Source organism: Bison bison, unplaced genomic scaffold (genome assembly GCF_000754665.1).
Source record: "Bison bison bison isolate TAMUID 2011002044 unplaced genomic scaffold, Bison_UMD1.0 scf7180017864297, whole genome shotgun sequence".
NCBI lineage: Eukaryota > Metazoa > Chordata > Mammalia > Artiodactyla > Bovidae > Bison > Bison bison.
In genome coordinates, this window is record NW_011494869.1 from 3,034,630 (window position 1) to 3,057,777 (window position 23,148).

The following is a 23,148-nucleotide window of genomic DNA, read 5'->3' on the forward strand; positions in this document are numbered from 1 at the left end:
TAAACAAAGTCAAGGAACTTTAGCTCCTTCTCAAGGGCTATATAGATAATATTCTGAGCCATACCCTGTGAGCTGTCTTGTAGATACTGAAACCCCCACCAGGTGGAAGAAGTTAACTACCTGATGACCAGACTGTAGCCATGACATGCTGCTGCTGCTGCGCTTCAGTCGTGTCCGACTCTTCGCGACCCCATGGACTGCAGCCTACCAGGCTCCTCCGCCCATGGGATTTTCCAGGCAAGAGTACTGGAGTGGGTTGCCATTGCCTTCTCTGGTAGCCATGACATAAGCTGCCACAATTCTGAGAACTGGCCTCAAAGAAATGGGAACAAACCAACCCTGGAACTGAAGATCAACTATACTTAAAACTATCAAGATGACGCTTGATCAGACCACTGCATGACCAACTTCAAGATGACTGTCACAGCTGATGGTGCTGTTTGTGTATGTAGCCCCTTTCCTCCATCTATATGCCCCTGAAACTCCCCTTTAAAAGCTCTTGGCCACTGATTGTCAGTGGCAGGAGTCAGCCTTTGGACATGAGTCTGCCCACCCTCCTCCCCAGTTGCTGGCCTCTCACATACAGCAAACTTTCCTTTCACCAACCTTGCCTCTCGAGTATTGGTTTTAGAGTGGTGAGCAGCCAGGTCCCACTTTCGGTAACATGGTGACTTGTGAAGGAGAGGTGGATGAAGAAGCTGGCTCGTAGGCATCCCTTAGTTCCTTCCTCTGCGTACTGTCTTCCTATTCATTGTTTAAAACCCTGCCCAAATACTGCTTTGTTTCTTGTTTTCCCTCAAAGCTGTATTTGCATCAATACCATAGACTTTCTGGGCATGTCCTTAATGTGGCATTTCACATTCTGCCTTGCATTGTAATGATCTCTGTGCATCTTATCTTTTAATTAGACCATAAATTTCTGAAGGTCAGGGGTCATGTCTACTCGTATAGGGCCTAGATTAGAGATTCAGAGAGCCAGGTATTGAAGGAAAGAAAGACATGAAAACTGGCTCCCAAAATTTGAGCTTGTGACCTTGGCCCAATTAACAGAGTACTTTCAAACTTTTCTGAAATTAAATTTGTTTTTTTTTTTTTTTTTTACAGTTTTATCAGCATCTTCTCTATATGTCATAAAATTCAACTACTGTTAAGTATACAATTCAATGATTTGTAGCAAATTTATAGAGTTGTACAACCATTATTACAATCCAGTTTTAGAATATTCCTATCACCTCAAAAATTCCCTCATGCCCATTTGTCACTCCCATTCCTACCCCAGCTCCAGGCAACCACTAATCTGCTTTCTGTCTCTATGGATTTGCCCTTTTCAGACATTTCATATAAGTGGAATTGTATAATATGTCATCTTTTGTGTCTGGCTTCTTTCACTTAGCGTAATGTTTTTGAGGTTCATCCAGGCTGTAGCAAGAATCAGTATTCTGTTCATTTTACTGCTGAACAGTGTGACTATACCATATTTAGTTTATCTGTTCACCAGTTAATGGATATTTGGATTGTTTCAGGTTTTGGCTATTATGAATAATACTGCTATGAACATTAACAGCTGTCATGTGAATGTCATATTTTCATTTAATTAATTTGTTCAGCAAATATTATGGTACACTTCCTATGTGCCAAGCACTCTACTAGTTAATGGGGATACAGAATTTTATAAAACAGAATTTCTGCCTTCGTGAGGTCTGCATCTACTGGTGAGGGAGATGTGTGGAGGGAGTGAGGGTCGGAGAGAGGGAATGAGAGAGAGAGAGGTAGCAAATTAAAGAAGTAAATTGTGCAGTTTATTAAGAGGAAAAAGTGCTATGGAGGAGAATAAAGCAGAGGAGGGAGATGAGGAATGCCAAGATGGACGCAGTTGTGATTTTGAATTAAGTGTTCTCATGGAGGACCACACGAGAAGGTGACATCTGAGTTAAGACAGTCAAGGAAGAAGCCTGGTGGGAACGTACAACACGAACACTACAGACAGAAGTAACAGCAAGTGCTAAGACCTGGAGGTAGGAGGCGCCTGATGGTGTTTGAGGAGCCACTTTGTTCAGGTTGTAGCAGAGAAAGTAAGGGGAGAGTGGTACCAGGTAAGGCGAGAAAGGAAAGGGAGGAGAGGTCTTTTAGGACCATGTAGGCCATCCTTAAATCCTTAACTTTTCCTTTTAGGGAGATGAAAGGCCATTGGAGGGTACTGAGCAGAGGAGTGACATGATCTCCTGTAGATGTCACAAAAGACACACTGGCTGTTATATTGAAAACAAACTGGAGGGAGCCAAGGACAGAAGTGGGGAGACCAGCAAGGAGGCTGCTGCAAGAATCCAGGTGAGAAGGGACAGCAGCATGGACCAAGGTAAAAGCTGGAAGAAGTGGCTGGATTTTAGATGCATATTTGAAAGTAGACTCCACGGGATTTGCTTCTGCATTAGATGTGGGATGAGGGGAGATAATGGTCATCCAGGGCAGAATGATTCCATGGTTTTGGTCTGAGTAACTGGAGAGATGGAGTTTTATTTATTTTTATTTTATTTTTGGCTGTGTCACATGGCATGTGGGATCTTAGTTCCCTGACCAGGGACTGAGCTGGTGCACCCTGCATTGGAAGCATGGATCTTAACCCCTGAACCACCAGGGAAGTCCTGGAGAGATGGAGATTTAAAGAGATTACTTCAGTAAGAGTTGGCACCCAAAAGGAAAAAAATCTTCTCTAATGAGAGTGGGTAGGGGCAGCACAGATAAGGTCAGGGAGGCTCAACCCAGTTCAGAACCAGAAAGACAACAGCTGACTGTGTCAATTCAATCTGAAAGAGAAGACATAAAATGGACCATAATGGTCAGTAGGCAGAAGAATTTCCAGACAAAGACAAGCTGAACCCTTGACCTGAACATTTGGTGTATGTGGCCAGAGGGAAGTGGATGAGACTTCTTTCCTAGGCCAAACAAAGCTGAATTTTTTATTTACCCAGCTACAATTGCCAACATTTACAATAAATGTTTTAAATTAAGTGTTTTCATTCTTTTCAAGATAAGAATGGTGCTATTCTTACAACTCATGTGTGAATGAGGTTCAGAGGGAAGGGGCTTGGGAGTGATGTGTGTGTGTGTGTGTGTGTGTGTGTGTGTGCGCGCGCGCTCATGCTTGCATGTGTGCATGAACACAAACATGCATGGGGGAGGTTCTCAAGAGCCCAAGTCCTCAGTCTATATAGGTGAAACTGTGGAGTGGGGAACTACTTGGAGAAAGACATGGTCATGGATAAATATACTTAATGTGGGTAGAACTAAAGCAAAGGGTGAACACCTGGGTATGGTTATTGCAGAAGGGCTTATTTTAGTAAAGCACCTACCTATAACCTATTTTGCTCCAGTTCTATTTCTCTTAGCTTTGTTGAAGGTGGCTTGATCTCTAAAAATTAAGAAACTGGAGTTCTGGTCCTTCTAGAACTTGTGTGCAATTGTTGATTTGGACCTGCCACTCTACTGCCAGATGTGTAAGCCCCAGTTGAAAACTGACCAGTCTCCTTATTATATATTCTTTCTCTACCTCCCCTTATTTCCATGTCCCCATTTTCTTTTCATTACCCAAAAGAATAAAAAAAATGCTTTTCTTTTTAAAACAAGCCAAACTCTTTTCTTAGGGCTTCCCCTCCAAGCATATCATCTATACCTCGATGTGTTCATAATTGTTCTTTGACTTTAAAGCCTCCTGTGGGTAAAAAGTGACTTTTCCTAGTGTAAAGCTTAGCAACCTGGCAATGATACTGGCAAATTGTTAATAATATCCCTTCATCAGAGGTCGTGTTCAATCTTCTGGGTTTAATCTTGGTTTGAGGTAATATGATAGATGGACCAGATGATAAGAGTTCACTAAAGTTTTTCAGTATAGGGCAAAGGTAGCACCTGACCTATTTTGTCTGGCAATAAAGATCCAAGAACTGCTCATACCTGCAGAGAAACTAGAGTTTTCTTGGATGAGGATTTTAAACATTTGCACACTGTAGATACCTATGGGTTTAAAGGAATCAAATTTCAAAGACTTGGAGAAATGCCTAGACTTATTTGAGACTTATTAAATTTCTACTCATTTATCCTTAAGTGTTCAAAAGATTATTTTTCTTAATTCTAAATGAATAGAAAATGACATGCTATGGATTAAGCCTGAATTTCACTTACATTTGTACCAAGAAGCCGTGTCACAAAGGCATAATGCATTTCCTGCTGCTTCTTTGTCTTCTTTTTTTTAAAAAATTCTTTATAGTGAAGGCAGATATTTTATTAGATTCTGCTTTGACCTTTAAACCGAAATCTGGAGAAAATGAGCAAGTTGGAAATAATCTTATGGAAGTAAGACTAGTTCTTAAGATGACCATTCAGAGTTGGACATGATACTGGAGGCCATCTGGTCTACCAATGTTTCTCAGATTGATTTCTGTCCAGGATTCAGCTGTCTTAAAAAATAGAGGACTTGGCCACCTGTAGGAACCTGTTCTCATATTTAGACTACTTTTCAGCTCTTCTTGTGGTCAAAGAGATTATAGCTATTGCTCCCTCCTTGCTTATGTGGCCATTTGATCACAGAAGGAAATTAATTGGCCTGGCATGATTTCACCTTTTGAAAAGTCATGTTGGTTTCCACCCAATACTTGGTGGTTTTCAAGTTGATGCTAATTGATTGATGTTAAGTTCTATATTTTCCCTGATATTGAAGTTAAGCTGACAGGTCTATAATTACCGAGATTGTCCTTTTTCCCTTTTTTAAAAGATGAGCACTTCATTTACCCTTTTTCAGTCTGCAGGGACTTTCTTTATCCTCTTGAGTTCTCAAAAATAATCGCTAGCAGCTATGTAATAACACCTGCCAATTCCTTAAGTACTCTTCGAAGTATATCATCAGGCCCTGCTGCTTTGCCTAAAGCCAGCTTTTCTAAATACTTTTTAACCATTTTATTCTCTTTTTTAGTTTCTGTCTCAGGTTGGCACTGCTCTGAAAACTGAATCCTTGATGATTCTTCTTCATTTAAGGGAAAAAGCCCATCTTTTCCCAGTCGTTGTCAGAACTTCTTTCTGTATCTTTGAGGTGGGAAGTGAGATATTTCCCCTGTAAGCCTGATTTAGTCTTATATCACTAGAGAGGTTCATCCCGGGGTTGGGACTAGAGTGAGATAAGGGATGGGCACATCTTAAGGAGGCATTCAATCTTAGGACTGAACAAGTACAGGGTTGGCACCTAAAGAATGAGTGCCCTTGGACCTCCCTGGTGATCCAGTGGTTAAGAATCCACCTGTCAGTGCAGGAGACACGGGTTTGATCCCTGGTCTAGGAAGATTCCACATGCCTCAGGGCAACTGAGCCCCATGTGCTACAACTACTGAGCCCATGAGCCCTAGAGCTGAGGCTCTGAAACAAGAGAAGACACCACACTGAGAAGCCTGTGCACCTCGAGAATAGCAGCCCTCACTCGCCGCAACTAGAGGAAGCCCACGGGCAGCAACGAAGACCCAGTGCAGCCAAAAATAAAGAAATACAAGTTAAAAAAAATAACGAGAGCCCCAATATTCTGCACCCCAGGCACCTGACTTGCTTTACCTCGGGCCCAGCTCTCTCTGTTCCTGGGACTTGGGGCACACTGTATTCCTGATTTACAAGGTCACCTTGCCCGTCCCTCTTTTACACACACAACATCTGATGTCATATTTTAATTTTTTGCATAACTGTGTTCTAAACCTCTTGCTTATTTCTCCAGCTCCTTGTCAGATATTAGTCAAAATTTCAGAAAGCCTTGGGTTCCTCCTTTGTTCCCATATTATATTTCCTTGTGGAAGGCAGGTCTTGCAGGGGTTTTCTGAGTGGATGAGTGTAAGTCTACATCTAATTGTGTATTTGTATGTGTAGTCTGCAATTTAAATTCTCTGCTAAGTGCTGGGGGGAAAAAAAGAGCCTGTTTTAAAGCTTGTTTCAAGCTGTTAGACCTTCTTTTGGGCAATTAGAATAATAAAATGGGACTTAATACCTTTCTCCCTCCAAGTTGCCAGGTACATTTGTAAGCCACATGACTTTCCCTGACTGGGGGAATAAACTTGCAACAGTAATGGTGAAAATATCCTAAAATGTTAATATTTAGAAAAAAAATTACAGTAGTATCCTTCCTGGGATCCATTTAGGGAATCCAATGAATTTTTCTATATTTGTGACTTACTGCAGAAAGGCCAGTACTGTGTGATGAGTTGCTTCAGTCATGTCTAACTCTGTGCGACCCTATTGACTATAGCCCACCAGGCTCCTCTGTCCATGGGATTTTCCAAGCAAGAATACTGGAGTGGGTTGCCATGCCCTTCTCCAAAGGACAGTAGTGCTCAGTAAGAAAAGGTAGAATTGAAAAAAAAGAATTGCTTTGCTTTTAACATTTTTAGGGCATCACAGAGGAATAATTTGTGGTTTCCATAGCGAAGTAGTAAGTCCTGGGAGAACTCTTAACAGAGTTCTAATTAACTCTAATTCTAACTCTCTCAGTTAGGAGAGGCCAGATCCTTGACTGCACCTAGGAGGCTAACTTGGAGGCCTGGCAACAGATCTGTGCAACCAGTACCTGCCTCATGTTCACCAATAACTCAAGTCCCCAAGTAGAAATGACGACTGCAAGTTAGGAAGTCTTGGAAACCCAAAGTGTTTAGGAAACTCTGGGAAAACATCTCCCAGCTGGCTCCCCAGCTTGTGTGCATAAATTTAGAGACTGGTTTAAAGAGCTTAGAGCTGGAGTTTCCAAAAAGAAAAAAACTTCAGAATGAAGTGAAGTTGCATCAGCTGATGAGTTGCCTAGGAGGTTAGTTCAAAATCAGAGTCTCAAGAAAGATGATCATGCCAGGAGATCCTCCTGCTCACACAGGTTCAGGACAAGTGTTACCGAGTATCGTGGCTTGGGCACCTCTGGAAGCAAGTCCTATGACAAAGAACCAGGCATCGAGTAAGTAGCTTGTGTGGAAGGTAATTTTAGGAAACTCAGGTACGGGAGTGGGGAAATGAACAAAGCAGGGAAGGATACATACTGTGAAAGGAGGCCAACCCAGTTGCCACTGTGAGCACCTGGTACTGGGCCCCCTTGAGGAACTCCAGGAGGAGCAAAGAACGTGCCTGGAGTTATCTCCAGTGAAATAGAGTAAGGGAGACGGGTTGCTAATCAGCCCTCTCCCCATCAGTCATTGGTTTAGGGCTGCTTCTAGGGGCATTAATTCTTCTGCACTTCAGCTTGTCCTGTGACTGGGCTCCTGTATCCAAAAGTAAAGCTTATATGCAGAGAGCTGCAGGTATGGCGATAAAGAGCTCCGGCTGCACTGACAGGAAGTGACACCTCAGAGCAGGTGGAATGGCTACTATTTTCATGGGTGATGTAGAAGTTTGTCCAAAATCCATTAAGAGACTTCCCTAGCAGTCCAATGGTTAAGACTCCGCACTCCCAAGGCAGGGGGTACAGGTTTAATCTCTGGTTGGGAAACGAAGATTCCACATGCCACAAGACTTGGCCAAAAAATAAATAAAGTAAAATCCACTCAGAGATGCTATTCTCTTTACATAACTACATAACTATGATCTGGCTTTTTGTTTTTTTTTAAGGGCAATGGACCTCAGGTGCTAATTCAGTGTGAAAGACCAGGTAAAGAAAAGAGCTCAGATGTAAATGACCTTGGAGATAAGATAGCTAGACTGAAAAGTCCTCAGGGCAGGGATGGCATCTGTGTGTGTGTGTGTGTGTGTGTGTGTGTGTGTTTAGTTCTCTCTCATTGTTTGCTCAGTAAGCGCTCTTGAATGACCAGTGGGAGAACTTTCTATTATTTCTCCTACCCAAGGAAGCAGAAGTGGAAACAGAGGGAGCAGAGGTGGGAAGTGGACAGTGAATCCCTTACATGGCTGCTGTTCATCATGGCCTCCTCCACACAGAGCTGATTCTCCTGCAAGGTCTTCCCCTGTCTCTTGCAGACATTGTGTAGATTCTTGATGTCAGCTTGCAGGCTCAAGAGCTTGCTGTTCAGACTGCTTACGTCTCTGTCTCTCTCCCCCACCTCGGCAGTCAGAAAAACAAAAGCATCAATTATGAACTATCAAGAAAATGCTTACTTTCGTTCACTGGTTGACAGAGACTTTAAATTTGCTGGAAATTTGTCCATCAACCCTTCACTGTTATTACTTATTCTGTGTAATGTTTACACAGTATCCATTTGCGAGGTGTCTGAGTGCTCTGCATTATTCAGACAATTACTTATTTACATTAATTAATCTTCACCCACTGCTGTGGGGGCATCATAGACGTTTCCCTTGCTTTCAAGAGAAAGTCAGTGCCTAGAACAATTTCAGGCACCTGGTGAGCTATCTATAATATTAATGGCTCTGCCACTGATGAGATGAACTAGTGAGATGTCAAATGGACTTGTCAAGACTCTAGTGAATCAGTGCTGGAGTTGATGTGGCTTCTGAAAAGTCTCTTCACTTTCCCTTCTACCCACTAAACTAAAGTCTTCCCTCACCTACAAACTTGGGTTTCTCTGGTGGCTCAGATAGTACAGAATCTGCCTGCAATACAGGAGACCAGGGTTCGATCCCTGGGTCAGGAGGATCTCCTGGAGAAGGAAATGGCAACCCACTCCAGTATTCTTGCCTGGACAATTCCACGGACAAAGGAGCCTGGCAGTCTACAGTCATGGAGTTGCAATGAGTTGGCCACAACTGAGCGACTCACACTTTACACTTTTTACACCTATAAACCTTGTGCTTTTCTTTGGAGACATGTATCAATGGGAATGAATGTAAAATCCCTGGACTGATTGCATAAGATCCCTGTCCTTGATTATAAGTGAAGAAGATTTGTTAATTACTGCTAGGTCAGATGGAAATTAGTGATCAAGATCAAAATAGAGAATGTGGGGCACAGTAGCTTGGGTGGGGTTGGGGCGTACAGCCGTGGGAAGGAGGTGGGGACTCTGTCATATAGGATGCCACCTTCCACTCCCAGTGTTGTGGGTGACAACGGTGTGAAAAGATATTAGCAAGCAGCCCTCTGTGAACCTGTCCAGTGGTTTAGTCCTATCACTGTGCAAACTCTTCCTGATACTCCTGAGGACAGGCACCTCCATCTCCGAGTCTTAGATGTTGGAACTGAGGCTGGTGCTTTTATACTAGGTGCCTGCTTGTGTAAATTATCAGAGCAAGCTCTTAGGTGAGGATTCCTGGCAACTGTTAAAAACAATCCCAAGAGAAATCAGCAAGTAGATGGGGGAAGCAGGACAGGGAAGAGAAGGAAACTAAGGAAGGGCACAGTTTCAGACAAAGTTTTGTGGGAATGGCTTCAGCCTAATTCCACAGGGAATTCCAGAGTCTAAGTAACACCTTAGAGCCCGTCCTAATTAGATGCAATGAAAGCCGGGCTGTCAGCCTCAGCATCGGCCAGCCAATGGTTAAGGGCTGTCTCGTGGAGTGTAAGCTCCCAAGGGCTTCCAGCTTTCTGCTCTTGGGAGTAAAGTGACCCCAAATGCCCAAGGGCAATTCTTCTAAGAGAGTTGTAGGTGCAAAAGCACACAGAAGCCATGAATGCCCAGAAATGGCAAAGTGGTCCAAGTGATAGTGTCCAAGGTCCCATAGGTGGTTAGCAGAGGAGAGTTCAGCTCTCCTGGCCCTGCAGCCGGTGCTCCACCACCACGTCCCACTGATTGCGCTGACTTCTTAAATATATGAGCTTTATAAGGCATACTCCCAGGGGGAGCTGGAGACCTGATATGGACATCATAAATCAAGCCTTGCTGGACAGGTCAGTTTAAGAGACCTCTGCACAAGGCTGGGGGGTGGGGTGGGAGGGGGCAGAAATAACCACGAGAATCGGACACCTCAATGTCAGAGTATTCGGAATTCAGAAGGTTTCCCAGAAGTGCTGCTGTCTCAGCTGATTTATTCCATCATTTCCATTTAGTACCTGAACATTTTTTTTTTTTTTTTTACCACTTTACAGTTTAATTAGGTTAACGGCGTGGCTGTGTCATTAAAAGGATTTCATTATCTCAAAACTCTCCTTCTTCCTCTCCAGCTCCTGTCCCTTGTTCCCCACTTTCAGAAAAATAACAGTGGATGTCAACTGCCCCAAGCATGTAATTACCATTAAGACAATTACCAGGGACTCTCTTAAGAGAATATGTGTACAGCAGCTAAAAAAAAAAAGGTGTACAGACACTGTTCTCTAACTAGAAAACAAAATCCTTGATCTGACAAGGAGCAGCAGTTTGATTCTAGTGCTTTTAAAAGCCCTTTTCTCATGGCTTCCTTACTGGGAATACGTATGGAGACTCATTGGGGATTTGGGGGTGGGGAGCCTAGGGATTCCCTATTGCTACAGGACTCTCTCTTTGGCATTTATGAGCAGATTAGGTGAACATACAATGCTTGCTTTATGAAAGTGCCACATGCCCTATACTCTTGCCTGGATGCTGAATATATGCATCCTTAGGTGAGGACCATGTCAACAGATTGTTGTGTATGAAGCTGGGCACACCGAGGACTCACCAACAAAGTACCAGTGATATACAACTTGAGCTTCTCCATGTTAAAGCTCAATACCCTCTCAGGCCAATTAAAAACCCCCCACTCCTTCTAGTTTTAGATGTCCTCTGAGAAGAAGGCCGGCTAGCCCAATTCTGTTGCACCACCAGGGCTTCAGAATGTACACAATCTCATCTGATTTGGACATTAGCACTGACTCAGTGGCACCCCACTCCAGTACTCTTGCCTGGAAAATCCCATGGACGGAGGAGCCTGGTGGGCTGCCGTCCATGGGGTCGCTAAGAGTCGGACATGACTGAGTGACTTCACTTTCACTTTTCACTTTCATGCATTGGAGAAGGAAATGGTAACCCACTCTAGTGTTCTTGCCTGGAGAATCCCAGGGATGGTGGAGCCTGGCGGGCTGCCGTCTATGGGGTCGCACAGGGTCGGACACGACTGAAGCGACTTAGCAGCAACAGCAGCAGCAGCAGCACTGACTCAAGAGTCTCTGAGGCAATTTCTTTGTTCATAAAACAAGAAGTTTGGAATAAATAATCCCTTCTTTGAGGACGCCCTAAACCAGTTGAATAACAAAGGCATTTTGCTGAACGTCACATGAAATTTGCTTTGGAAATCAGAACCTAACCATTCCCTCCTAAAGGCCAAATTACACAAGGGTTTTGATTCACCAGAATAAGAGTGAAAATGCTGGGAGAGCACTAAGGTGATTTCCATGAACCATGTATTATTTTTACTGTAAGTGGTTGTAAGAAGGGGCTGTGCTCACCTCAGAACTCTATAAAGGCCAGTGTTTCTGAGGTTTCAGTAAACTTAATTTCTTGCTAATATCATGCACAGAGGTCACTGTACACTATTTCTAATCCTATCTACTTTATGAATGCTACATTCCAGGCAGATGCCTTTTGAGTATCAATATGCAGTAGAAATTGATTTAATCTGACATTTCATCAATCAGAGCTCTGTAACCAGTACTGGGACACGAGATGAACTGAGAGTCTAATGCTGACCCTCAGGCGCCATCTGATCCTGCTCTAAATATGAAGTCATGAACAATCCGAAATTACAAGCCTCCACTGCTAAATGGGTTTCACGTACATAAACCACATACTTAGATACAGGCAAACCTTGAAGATACTGTGGGCATGGTTCCAGACCACCGAGATAAAGTAAGTATCACAGTAAATCAAGTCACACAAATTTTTTGGTTTCTCAGTGCATATAGAAGTTATGTTTACAATATTCTGTAGTCTATTAAGTTTGCAAAAACATTGTATTTAAAAAAGTATATCAGTTCAGTTCAGTTCAGTCGCTCAGTCATGTCCGACTCTTTTCGACCCCATGCATCACAGCATGCTAGGCCTCCCTGTCCATCACCAACTCCCAGAGTTCACTCAGACTCACGTCCATTGAGTTGGTGATGCCATCCAGCCATCTCATCCTCTGTCGTCCCCTTCTCCTCCTGCCCCCAATCCCTCCCAGCATCAGGGTCTTTTCCAATGAGTCAACTCTTCGCATGAAGTGGCCAAGGTATTGGAGCTTCAGCTTCAGCATCAGTCCTTCCAATGAACACCCAGGACTGATCTCCTTTAGGATAGACTGGTTGGATCTCCTTGCAGTCCAGGGGACTCTCAAGAGTCTTCTCCAACACCACAGTTCAAAAGCATCAATTCTTCAGCGCTCAGCCTTCTTCACAGTCCAACTCTCACATCCATACATGACCACAGGAAAAACCATAGCCTTGACTAGATGGACCATTGTTGGCAAAGTAATATCTCTGCTTTTCAATCTACTATCTAGGTTGGTCATAACTTTCCTTCCAAGGAGTAAGTGTCTTAATTTCATGGCTGCAATACCTTAATTTAAAAATAATTTATTGCTAAAAAATGCTAACCATCATCTGAACCTTTAGCGAATTGCAATCTTCGCAAAATAACAAAGATCACTGATCACAGATCACCATAACAAATATAACAATGAGCAGTTCGAAATATTGCCCAAAATGCCAAAATGGGACACAGGGACACAAAGTGAGCAAATGCTATTGAAAAAAAATGGCGTTGATAGACTTGCTTGATATAGGGTTGCCACAAATCTTCAATTTGTAAAAAATATAATATCTACAGAGTGCAATCAAGTGAAGCTCAATAAAATGAAGTTTGCCTGTACCCAGTTTTGCTTATAAGGAGTTGGAAGCTGGTCACTTTGTTTGAAGGCCTGTGATAGCAGCAGCAGCTACCAACCAGGCAAAGTGACGAGTGCTGATGCTGCAGTTGCTACTATATTTCATGATAGTTATTAGAAAATAGGTTACTTACTGAAGCAAATTTTCTGTATTGATTAAGTGAGTCTTTTTTCAAAGAACATGCCTTCTTGAACTATATTTCAAAAGACGATACGAAATTTTGCTCTAGGCTTCAAAAGTATTGACAGGACTTGCCTGGTGGTCCAGTGGTTAAGAATCTGCCTGCCAATGCAGGGGACACAAGTTTGACCCCTGGTCTGGGAAGATTCCTATGCCTTGGGGCAACTTAAGCCCATGCACCTCAACTACTGAGCCCACATGCAGCAACTACTGAAGCCTGAGTGCCCTAGCGCTCGTGCTCTGAAATAAGGGAAGCCACCACAGAGAAAAACTTGTGCACCACAGCTAGAGAGTGGCCCCCAACTCCGCTTGCTGCAACTAGAGAAAGGCCTGTGCAGCAACAAAGACTAGGCACAACCAAAACATAGAACTAAACAAAAGATTTTTTAAAAAGTATTGACAGAGAGTCTTACGCTTCTTTTCCGGGGGAGCTGATGTTAAACTGAAGCTTGTGATTCAGTAGCACACTCAGGCCCCAGGAGCATTACAAAGATTCAAGATGGCAGCATTTCCCAGGATTTGGAACTTGAACGATAAAGCTTGGATGGCAGTTTCCAGAGTAATTCTGGAGTCCACCAACAATACCATAAAGTTATTATCTGGGAAATTATTTTTGTGAGGATAAAGAAAGGTCTTCAATAAACAATGGAAAACCATCCTTAGGCCTCACTACCATTCAAAACATATCAGTTTGTAGTCAGAGTTATGTTTTTATAAGCATGAAATCTTAAAAGTTAACATTGCTACAGGAATTTTTATAGTTTACTTCTACAGTAAAAGAGTTTAAAGTTATCTATAGTAATTCCAAACATTGCTATTGATATTACTAACTTGATTCCTGAGTTTACTTTTCCATCTATAAAAACATTACGGTTTTTATTTACTTAAGATGGGAATTAATGGGCACTTACCCAAGGTTTAGCCTGTGAGTAAAAATTTTGGATCCAATTATGTTCATATAGTGAAGACTGAGTATATTTTATTGTGTCTTAAATTCTTTAAAAACTGACACCCTGTATAAGTATATGGCTTAGGATACACATGGCCTATGTCAGAGATCCACCACCTATGGAATATAGGCCAATTCTCATTGGCATATAATTTCCTCCAACATATCCTTGGAGAAATTATTTCCCTAGAGAGTAAGCTCCACAAGAATAGGGATCTTTGTCTATTTTGTTCACTGCTTCATCCCTAGGCCTTAGAGCAATGCCTGGCACAGTGAAGTGCCCCAAAGATAACAAGTGAATGAAGAAATGCCCTTCTAGAAAAGCCATATCAGACCCTTTTTCTTCCTGCAGAACTTCCAGTGAATCCTGAAGGGCTCCCACTAGTAATCTAGCAGGAAAGGAGTTGAAACACCTCTTTTGGAAACTGCTTACCTCTAGGTAGGAGGTCTGTTAGAAAGCATATGTCATGTGGGACAGCCCTACAGTAACAAAAACATCCCCCTTAAGTCCTTTCTGGAACAAGTCAGGGAAAACATAAACACAGTTTGACTGAAATATTAAACTCAGCAGAGCACTCTGTTTCCATATCAGTCCAGATAAAGAGAAAATGTTGGCAATAATATTTAATAAGTGCTTAAGTCCCAAGCACTGGTTTTTTACATGTGGTATCTTACTTAATCCTCACAGTGAGCCTTGGAAATAAGTGCTCATTATTCATATTTTCTAGGTAAGGCAAAGGAAGCTCAGAGAGGTTAAGTAAAATGCCCAATATCACACTGCTATTAGATATAGACCCAGACCCACCTAACTCAAGTCTGGGCTTTTATATGTTATGTACACTCTGCTGCCCAACTCTGTCTGAGATTTGAGGATGCTTATTATAGGAATTTTGAATCATGAAATTTGAAAAGATGTCCCTTGTAACAAAGGTTCAAGCAACTCTATTCCTTTATACAGAGGAGTAAGAAGACTTACCTCATCTTTCATTTCCTTGGTACCTCTCAATTCTCCTTTAAGTTTTAGCATTTTCTGAGCTTTGTTATAAACCTGAAAAAGTCCAAGAATTTAAGATGGAAAAAGCATAAATTAGTCTGGCCCTTTAAAGATTTTCCCACCTGGATATGCGCTCTCAGCAGGGAGTCTGGAAAAATTTCTGAACTGTTGGCAATACCTACTTGCCTCTCCATCTGTTTGTGTTTTCGAAAGTGTGTTAAAGCCTTTGCTAGGAAGACAGGACCGTGGTTTTACATCTTTCCCAAAAAATCACCAGTTGGTAGGCTAGATAGTTTCTGAACTCATCCTTCTTGGAAAGTAAAAGGTCTGAAATGATTTTACTTTCTAGGTTTCTAAATATTCTATGGCTCAAATATAGTTAATATTAGGTACTAATTATGAACCAGTTGGGATGTGCACGCACATCAACTTCATTCTCATCATAATCCTGGGAAGTACACACTATTTCTGTCTCCACTTTACAGAGGAGGAAATGGAAGCCCAGAGAGGCTAAGTGACTTACCCAAGGTCAGACAGGCTCTCTTACTACTCCTTGGGGATCTTCCCTTCCATTAATTTCTACTTATTAATTTGGAAATATCTGATGATGTGATGTTTTTTTGCAGCGTCAAGTTACTGTTATATTGGTGGTTGTAAAGCTAGGAAACTTGGAAAGTGCTGAGAATTATCCAAATAAAAAGCCTCAAGGAAAACCACAGATATTTGCACATATGTGTGTGTAAGTATAGGATGATGCATGTGAGGTCATAATGCACTGTACTTATTATTAAAATAATCTAATTCATTATGTTTTAAACTCTAAGACTAGAGGAAGTTTCCATCAGGCACTTACCTGCAGAATAGTTGCAAGAATGAGAAGCTATCAAAATACTCATTCTTTGTAATGAACCACATACCCCACCCCTAATATAAGCCAAGAGGAAGAAAGAATGTTGGTGAGAATTTGGAATGTTTTATGGGGTTGTATTCTGATGTGCTGCATTGTTTACCCTCTTACGGCTTCATGCAGAGAGATGCATCATGGGAATGGTGATGTCCATCTGGCTTACCCAGTAGGGAGGGGCTAGGTGATTCCGCAGTAACAAATAATCCACAAATCTCAGTGATATAAAACCATGAAGGTTTATTTTTCACTTGTGCTACATGTCCTTTATGAGTCAGCTGGGGCTCTGCTCTTTATTGTCCTCAGCTAGTAGAACCTCTATCATCTAGTATGCTGCCTGTTGCCATGGCAGCAGAAAGGGAATTAGGTGAATCACACACAGGTTCTTAAAGTGGAAGTGACACACTTCACTTCTGCTCACATTTCATTGGCCAAAACAAGTCCTATGGCTATGCCCACTTTCTTCCTTTACCCTCAAGAGGAAATATTGGTGAATGTTACAAATCACTTCAATGCAAGATATCTTAGTTGACTGGGCTGCTGTAACAAAATATCACAGACTGCATATCTTATAAAGAACAGAAAAACTTTTTTCTCACAGTTCTGGAGGTTGAGAAGTTCATGATCAAGGTGCTAGGAGATTAGGTGAGGACCCACTTCAGAGATGGCTGTTTCTTTTTTTTTGCTGTAAATTCGCATGGCAGAAGGGACAAAGGAGACTCCTGGGGTCTCTTTTATAAGGGCACTAATCCCATTCATGACAGCTCCATCTTCATGATGTAATCACCTCCCAAAGGCTCCCACCTCCTAATACTATCACCTTGATGGTTAGGATTTCAACACATGAGTTTTGAAGGGACATAAACATTTACTCTACACTGTTATACAGCCAAGAAGATTAAAAATAGCATGGCCTAAAAGAACACTGAACAGGTCTCTATGCCAGGAAGCTGCTAAACCTAGTTCAGCACCTAAGTCAAGGAGCAGCCTATGGAAAAGCACTCATCTCTCCAAGCCTTCATTCTCCCTCTCTGAACTGAGGAGTTGTACTGAACGATGGCTTTCTTTCCTAGCTCTAAAGTTTACTGTTCTGGTTCTACCTTGATGGACATTCTTCTTTAACAGGAATCGTGAACGCAGCCCAAGCATCACACAAAGGTTGTAGTGGAGTAAACATATCCTTGAGAATAATATTCCTCTAGAGGCTGATGACTGAGCGACTAACAACAGAAGCTGACTTCCTGGATCGTCAGGAGATGATTCTTAAATAAAATGAAATCTTGTCCCAGAGACAGAAAAATGATTGTCTAATTCATGATCGTTTCATCTACTATGGAGTTCCACAGCTACCATTGCAAGGGCCAAGAGCATTTGGAAGGAAAAGTGGCAGGCACAGGCTCTCATATTTGCATGGAAATATATTTACTAAGTAAAATAAATTAGAGGAAAAATAGAGAGCTGAACTGTGTTCCATGAAGGAAATATGGGAGTCCTGTGAGTCATTAACAATAGAAGTGGGCAATTTGGAAGTGTTTATGACGAAAAAAAAGGGAAGGGTTATACAATGAGTTTGGAAGCATTTGACAGTAATGTGTGCCAGATGGGTAAGGAAGAGTACTTTGGGGCAGTCTCAGCTGCTTCATAAAATGATCACAGGAACCTTCCAATGCCTTCTGAGGAGTCTGTGTCTAGTGTGGCTGGACAAATATTTTGTAGAGGAGAGAATTCATCCCAGAGGGAGGGGCTCCCCACCTGATCCATGGATACTGATCTCTGGGCACAGGACTTGAATGTCCCCTCTCTTCTCAAACTCTTGATTCTACACCTGTGCTACTGTCTCCGGCCTCACTGTTGAGACCTTCACATCCTTGTGCCTCATCTCCTCCACTGGCATCTCCAATTCTGTTGTGTCTCCCCAGGGAACTATTCTTTGTGTATTCAAAAGTTCGGCCATCTGCTTTTCTAGCAGGCTTTTTCTTGGTGACAGTTGGGACCACAAAAAACAAAAGACAAAAACTTGGGCAGGGGATCTAGTGATGTTTTGTGCCTCTGAAGTTGGCCTCAGCCCCCACACAGAGCACTTTACAGATTCTCAAGAAACACTTATATTACATCTAGTCATCACATCAGTGACTAGGGTAGCAGTATGAACTCAAGTGTGCAAAGAAAAAGTAACTATTTTTGTATTGCTCAATCTCTTTGTTAGATTCCATTTATACCAAATGGCAGAAAATGGAATCTTAGTTATTTCTGAGAAATAGCCATCATTTTTCAGATAAAAAATGAAGCAGTTCATGATTCCTTCCACCTATTTAGGTCTCTCCAGAGTGTGCCTCAGTTCTGGGGTCCTGGTTGCTCTGGTCCCTGGTCAAGGGTGTCTCTCGCAGCTGGAGTGTGCCCAGATGTCTATGTGCTGGTCATCAGGCTGCAGAGACTTCATCTTCTTACTGTAGCTTTCTGGGCCTTTTTCTTCCTCTGAGGAAGCTGCTAATGCAGAAAGACACACACATGTGAGATTGGTCTCAGGCTCTCTTCTCTTGGACCTGCTCTACCATCATTATACCATCATCATTTCCACCATTCTCTAGAAAGGTCAGTTGAGAGGAAAGGGATAGGATTTTAAGATCTTGTTCACTCACTTCCCTGTTACCCCACTCCTGGTATGCATCAACATTTCTGCCCCTGGACTGCTAAATCTATCTGGGATTCTATTGTTTTCTCAATTTTTGACAATTATACTGACCTTACCTGGGTCAAATTCTCTAACTTATGTTCATATTCTCCTCTCTTTCCTCTTTATTAATTCAGAGAGTCCTTGTTACCTTGTGGGGAGAGGAAGGAAAAAGGTCTAAGTGAATAAGTTCAATGAAACACAGGTTGAGTAGGGGCAGGATGGGAAACACACGTTAGTACTTCTTATACCATCTATCAGTATCTTCGTGAGGTTACAACATGCCATCAACACAGATTACTGGTGCTGACTCCCCATGAAACTGCTCACAGCTTGGGCATATGGATGAACTACTGGCCTTAAAGCAACACTGTCTGTTACTTTTCCTTCATGACCTAGTTGGAAGAATATCAAGAATCTATTTTTTTTAATTTAAAACACGTTTCTGGGTTTTCACAGAAAGAGATACTATTTAGTTTAAAGTTAAATCTATCCTTTGGGGTTAATTAAACTTAACAGGTTTACCTACGCTTAGCCATGAGTCTTTCCACCTGTGAAGAAGGCTGACTGCCGAAGAATTGATGCTTTTGAACTCTGGTGATGGAGAAGACTCTTGAGACTCCCTTGGACTGCAAGAAGATCCAACCAGTCCATTCTGAAGGAGATCAGCCCTGGGATTTCTTTGGAAGGAATCATGCTAAAGCTGAAACTCCAGTACTTTGGCCATCTCATGTGAAGAGTTGACTCATTGGAAAAGACTCTGATGCTGGGAGGGATTGGGGGCAGGAGGAGAAGGGGACGACAGAGGATGACATGGCTGGATGGCATCACTGGCTCGATGGACGTGAGTCTGAGTGAACTCCGGGAGTTGGTGATGGACAGGGAGGCCTGGTGTGCTGATTCATGGGGTCGCAAAGAGTCGGACACAACTGAGCAACTGAACTGAACTGAACTGAACCAATAAAAACTAGTGGTAAAGAACCCATCTACCAATGCAGGAGACATAAGAGACATGGGTTTGATCCCTGGGTCGGGGAAATCCCTTGGAGAAGGGAATGGCTACACACTTCAGTATTCTTGCCAGGAGAATCCCATGGACAGAGGAACCTGGCGGGCTATGGTCCATAGGGTCATAAAGAGTCAGACACGACTGAAGTGACTAGCACGCACACACACACCAATATAAAAGGGTGATGACTCCTAGGGGTCTTAATTATTGAAATGATGAAAGGATGTTCAATATTTCTTCCAGTTTACAAATACGTGAACACCATGAATTGACAGGATGCCCCTTGTACAATAAATTGCTTCTACCAAGAGCTCATAGACATAGACGTGTGTGGAGGCCTGGCATGAACGATCTACTTCTTTGGATCCAAATCCAGTTCAAAAAGAAAATAATCTCTGGTCGTGTAGTGCATATCTGAGAAGCAGAGGTGGGAGAAGGGGATGGTTTTGCTTAGGTTGGGGATTCTGCACCATGACTTAGTGACAGGAACCTGACACCAAGGTTACTGACTACTCCAACCCGATGACTGAGGCTATTCTGGAGAGGAAGAAGGGCCAGTTGGGTCTTCTAAAGGAGACTTTGGAATGGCTGAAGAAACAAAGGTCTTGAAGGAACAAGAGAAGGGGTCCCAGGATTTATCAGACTCATTGCTACAGGTGAAAATCTCTCCCTACAGCTAGCTCTTCTCACAGAGGCTGTCAGTTGTCTGTTCCAATATCCATACTATAAATCTTTCATTGTAACAGAACCTTTCTCAGGGTGTCTATGTACTCATCCAAAAGACTACCTATCCCAGCCTCTCTGGTAGCCAAGCATGGCTATATGTCTAAGTTTTGGCCAATAAGATGTAAGATGAAATACTGCGGGGACTTCCTGGAAATCCTAAAGAGTAGTGTACAGCTCTTTGTTCCTTCTTCCTTTCCGGTTGTTTGGAATGATGATTTAGGGGCTGGTGCTCCAGCAACCATTTGGGATATGATGTGATGCTCATAGACGTAGAACCTAGGTCTCTGATGGTATGGAACCACCATGCCAGTCCTGGAGACAGAGAAAGAGCAACTTTAAATTTATTTATGTATTTATTTATCGTCACATCTCGCAGCATGTGGGATCTTAGTGTCTCAACCAGAGATTGAAAGTGCTCCTATTGCAGTGGAATCACAGAGCCCTAACCACTGGAGAAATTTCTATCATTTAAGTGACTTCTATCTTAAGTCATGGTTGTTTTGGATTTTTTCTATTTTTAAGCAGTTAAATCTAATGCAAAAGGATAAAGTACCCTTAATTACAGTCCTCTTCAAGAGGCCTCTTTACTGGAGAAATTTCTATCATTTAAGTGACTTCTATCTTAAGTCATGGTTGTTTTGGATTTTTTCTATTTTTAAGCAGTTAAATCTAATGCAAAAGGATAAAGTACCCTTAATTACAGTCCTCTTCAAGAGGCCTCTTTACTGGAGAAATTTCTATCATTTAAGTGACTTCTATCTTAAGTCATGGTTGTTTTGGATTTTTTCTATTTTTAAGCAGTTAAATCTAATGCAAAAGGATAAAGTACCCTTAATTACAGTCCTCTTCAAGAGGCCTCTTTACTGGAGAAATTTCTATCATTTAAGTGACTTCTATCTTAAGTCATGGTTGTTTTGGATTTTTTCTATTTTTAAGCAGTTAAATCTAATGCAAAAGGATAAAGTGCCCTTAATTACAGTCCTCTTCAAGAGACCTCTTTACAACTCACTCTCCGTTTATAGCACCTCCACTAGCTGCTTCTACATTTTGGAACCTCTGTTTCATTGTGGACCAGCTCTTTGACCCCATGACCATTTTTCTCAAACGTTCCTTTCTCTTCCTTGACTTGGTTTCCTCTTGATACAGTCTCTCTGTTTCACTCTTTCTCTTTTTCCACCTGATGTATGGAGTACAAAGATCCAGGGTGAGGAAGGGAGCAACATATTTAGTCCTCCTACTGCCACCATCGTTATTCCCATGCCATTTAGTAAAATATCCTCTTTTGAAGCACAGTTTACCCTTAGGATAAACTGACATACTGAAAACTCTCCTACCTGATTTCTCAGTATCTTCCTTTTTTAAATATGAGGCATCTTCTTTCTGTCTGTCCAAAACACACACACTTTCAAGACCCAACTCAGTAGCCATTTCTGTCATCTTCTTTCCAACCACATGCACTTATCAACACTTGTGTGGCAGCTACTATATGTGAGGCACTGTACCAAACATAAAGAACAACAATTCTCATAGCAGCCTTGCCAGGTAGGTAACCCCTCAGGCTCCTGTGGCACTTAATCTGTTCACTTAAAAAAATATTCACTTATCTGCCTGCATTAGGTCTTAGTTGCAGTGCGCAGATTCTAGAGAGCTCGGGCTTGGCACTTGCCCCCTGGCATGTGGGATCTTAGTTCCCCAACCAGGGATTGAATCCGTGTCCCTTGCACTGGAAAGCAGATTAATAGCCACTGGGCCACCAGGGAAGTCCTTAACTGTTCACTTTTTAAAGGCAACAAAATCTGCCTTTATTAGGCTATTTGTGATTTGCTTTATCTCTCCACAAAGGTAGCAGTGGTCAACTCTGGTGAAAAAAACAGGAACACACAGACCTCTTTGAAATAAAGCTAGATTTTCAGAAAAGTTGCAGACATAGTACAGAGAGTTGCTATATACCCTTTCCTCAGCGTCCCCAGTTGTTAGCCTCTTACACACCATCAGTATATCTTATTACCAATGATATTGACCTTGGTCATTTGGTTATGTTGGTGTCTCCTGAGTTACTATTTCTCCGTTATAACTAATAAAAAATTTCATAGAATCTGCTTCTTGAGTTGCCCTTTGCTGCTTTCTTCCTGATACCATACAATAAGATTCTTATCTCGAGAAAGGATTTTCCACAATTCCTTTACCTTCTCTCCTCATGTTAACCCCCTCCACCTTCTTGCTGGTTTCAAATGATTCAGTGGAAAAGCCCAGGCCTCTTGGAGATGCTATGATTCACAAGCATTTGTCTGAGTGCCTGCTCTCCAGCAGGAGAGGGGTTAAATTCTTTGGTATAACTTCAGCACTGAACTGCCAAGTCTCTTAGGTTCAGCTCAGCAATCAAACTGCATAACCTAATAGAGCCCCTGGTGCTTCGGGAAACACAAGACACTGATTTATATTTTAATATCAGTAATTTCCACAAGAGCAACATTTCTGAGTGTCATTTTACAATTTCTGTCAAATGCCAGCTCAGTTTTTCTTAATTCTGTTTATTGTGTCTGAATTTGCAACCTCATCGGCAATGCAGATTCTTGGCTCCCAGGGGAGGAGAAAATTTTCGTCTTTCTCTGGAATGGGAGGGATGGAGATAGGGGCAGAAATGGGCCTGTAAAGTAATTAGAAATGTAAATAAAGTACTGTTGATAATAAGAACAGTGATAAAATACTTCTAGATGAAAACAGGCAGGAGGCAGTACTGGACAAACTCTGCAAAAAAGTGACAAATGAAAGAGGTGTTTGGTTGGGATCCAAACTGACTCTCCTCCTAGAATGGAGAATGGTTCTGTACACTGCAAAACGGAGAGAAGTGAACGGGTGTGGGAAGAACTTGGCTCGTTGCTCTGGCCACATTAGCACTACAGCAAGTTGTTAAGGGTTTCGGGATCCTTAACGATCAAAGGTGCATGGCTGCATAAACGCCAGATGTTGCCATTAGAAAGAAGGAGCCTG

The 23,148-nt window shown here is 42.2% G+C and overlaps 1 protein-coding gene across 1 annotated transcript in view; it reads right to left on the reverse strand.

Annotated features, from left to right (window-relative positions):
* Positions 1-10,581, reverse strand: part of PMFBP1 (polyamine modulated factor 1 binding protein 1) — a 41,851-nt gene extending 31,270 nt beyond the window's left edge. The window contains exons 1-2 of the mRNA XM_010851106.1: positions 10,543-10,581; positions 7,902-8,057 (exon numbers count right to left, since the gene is read on the reverse strand). Of these exons, the coding sequence (XP_010849408.1) occupies positions 7,902-8,057; positions 10,543-10,581 (195 nt within the window). The remainder of the gene's footprint in view (positions 1-7,901; positions 8,058-10,542) is intronic.
* Between the last annotated feature and the right edge of the window lie 12,567 nt (positions 10,582-23,148).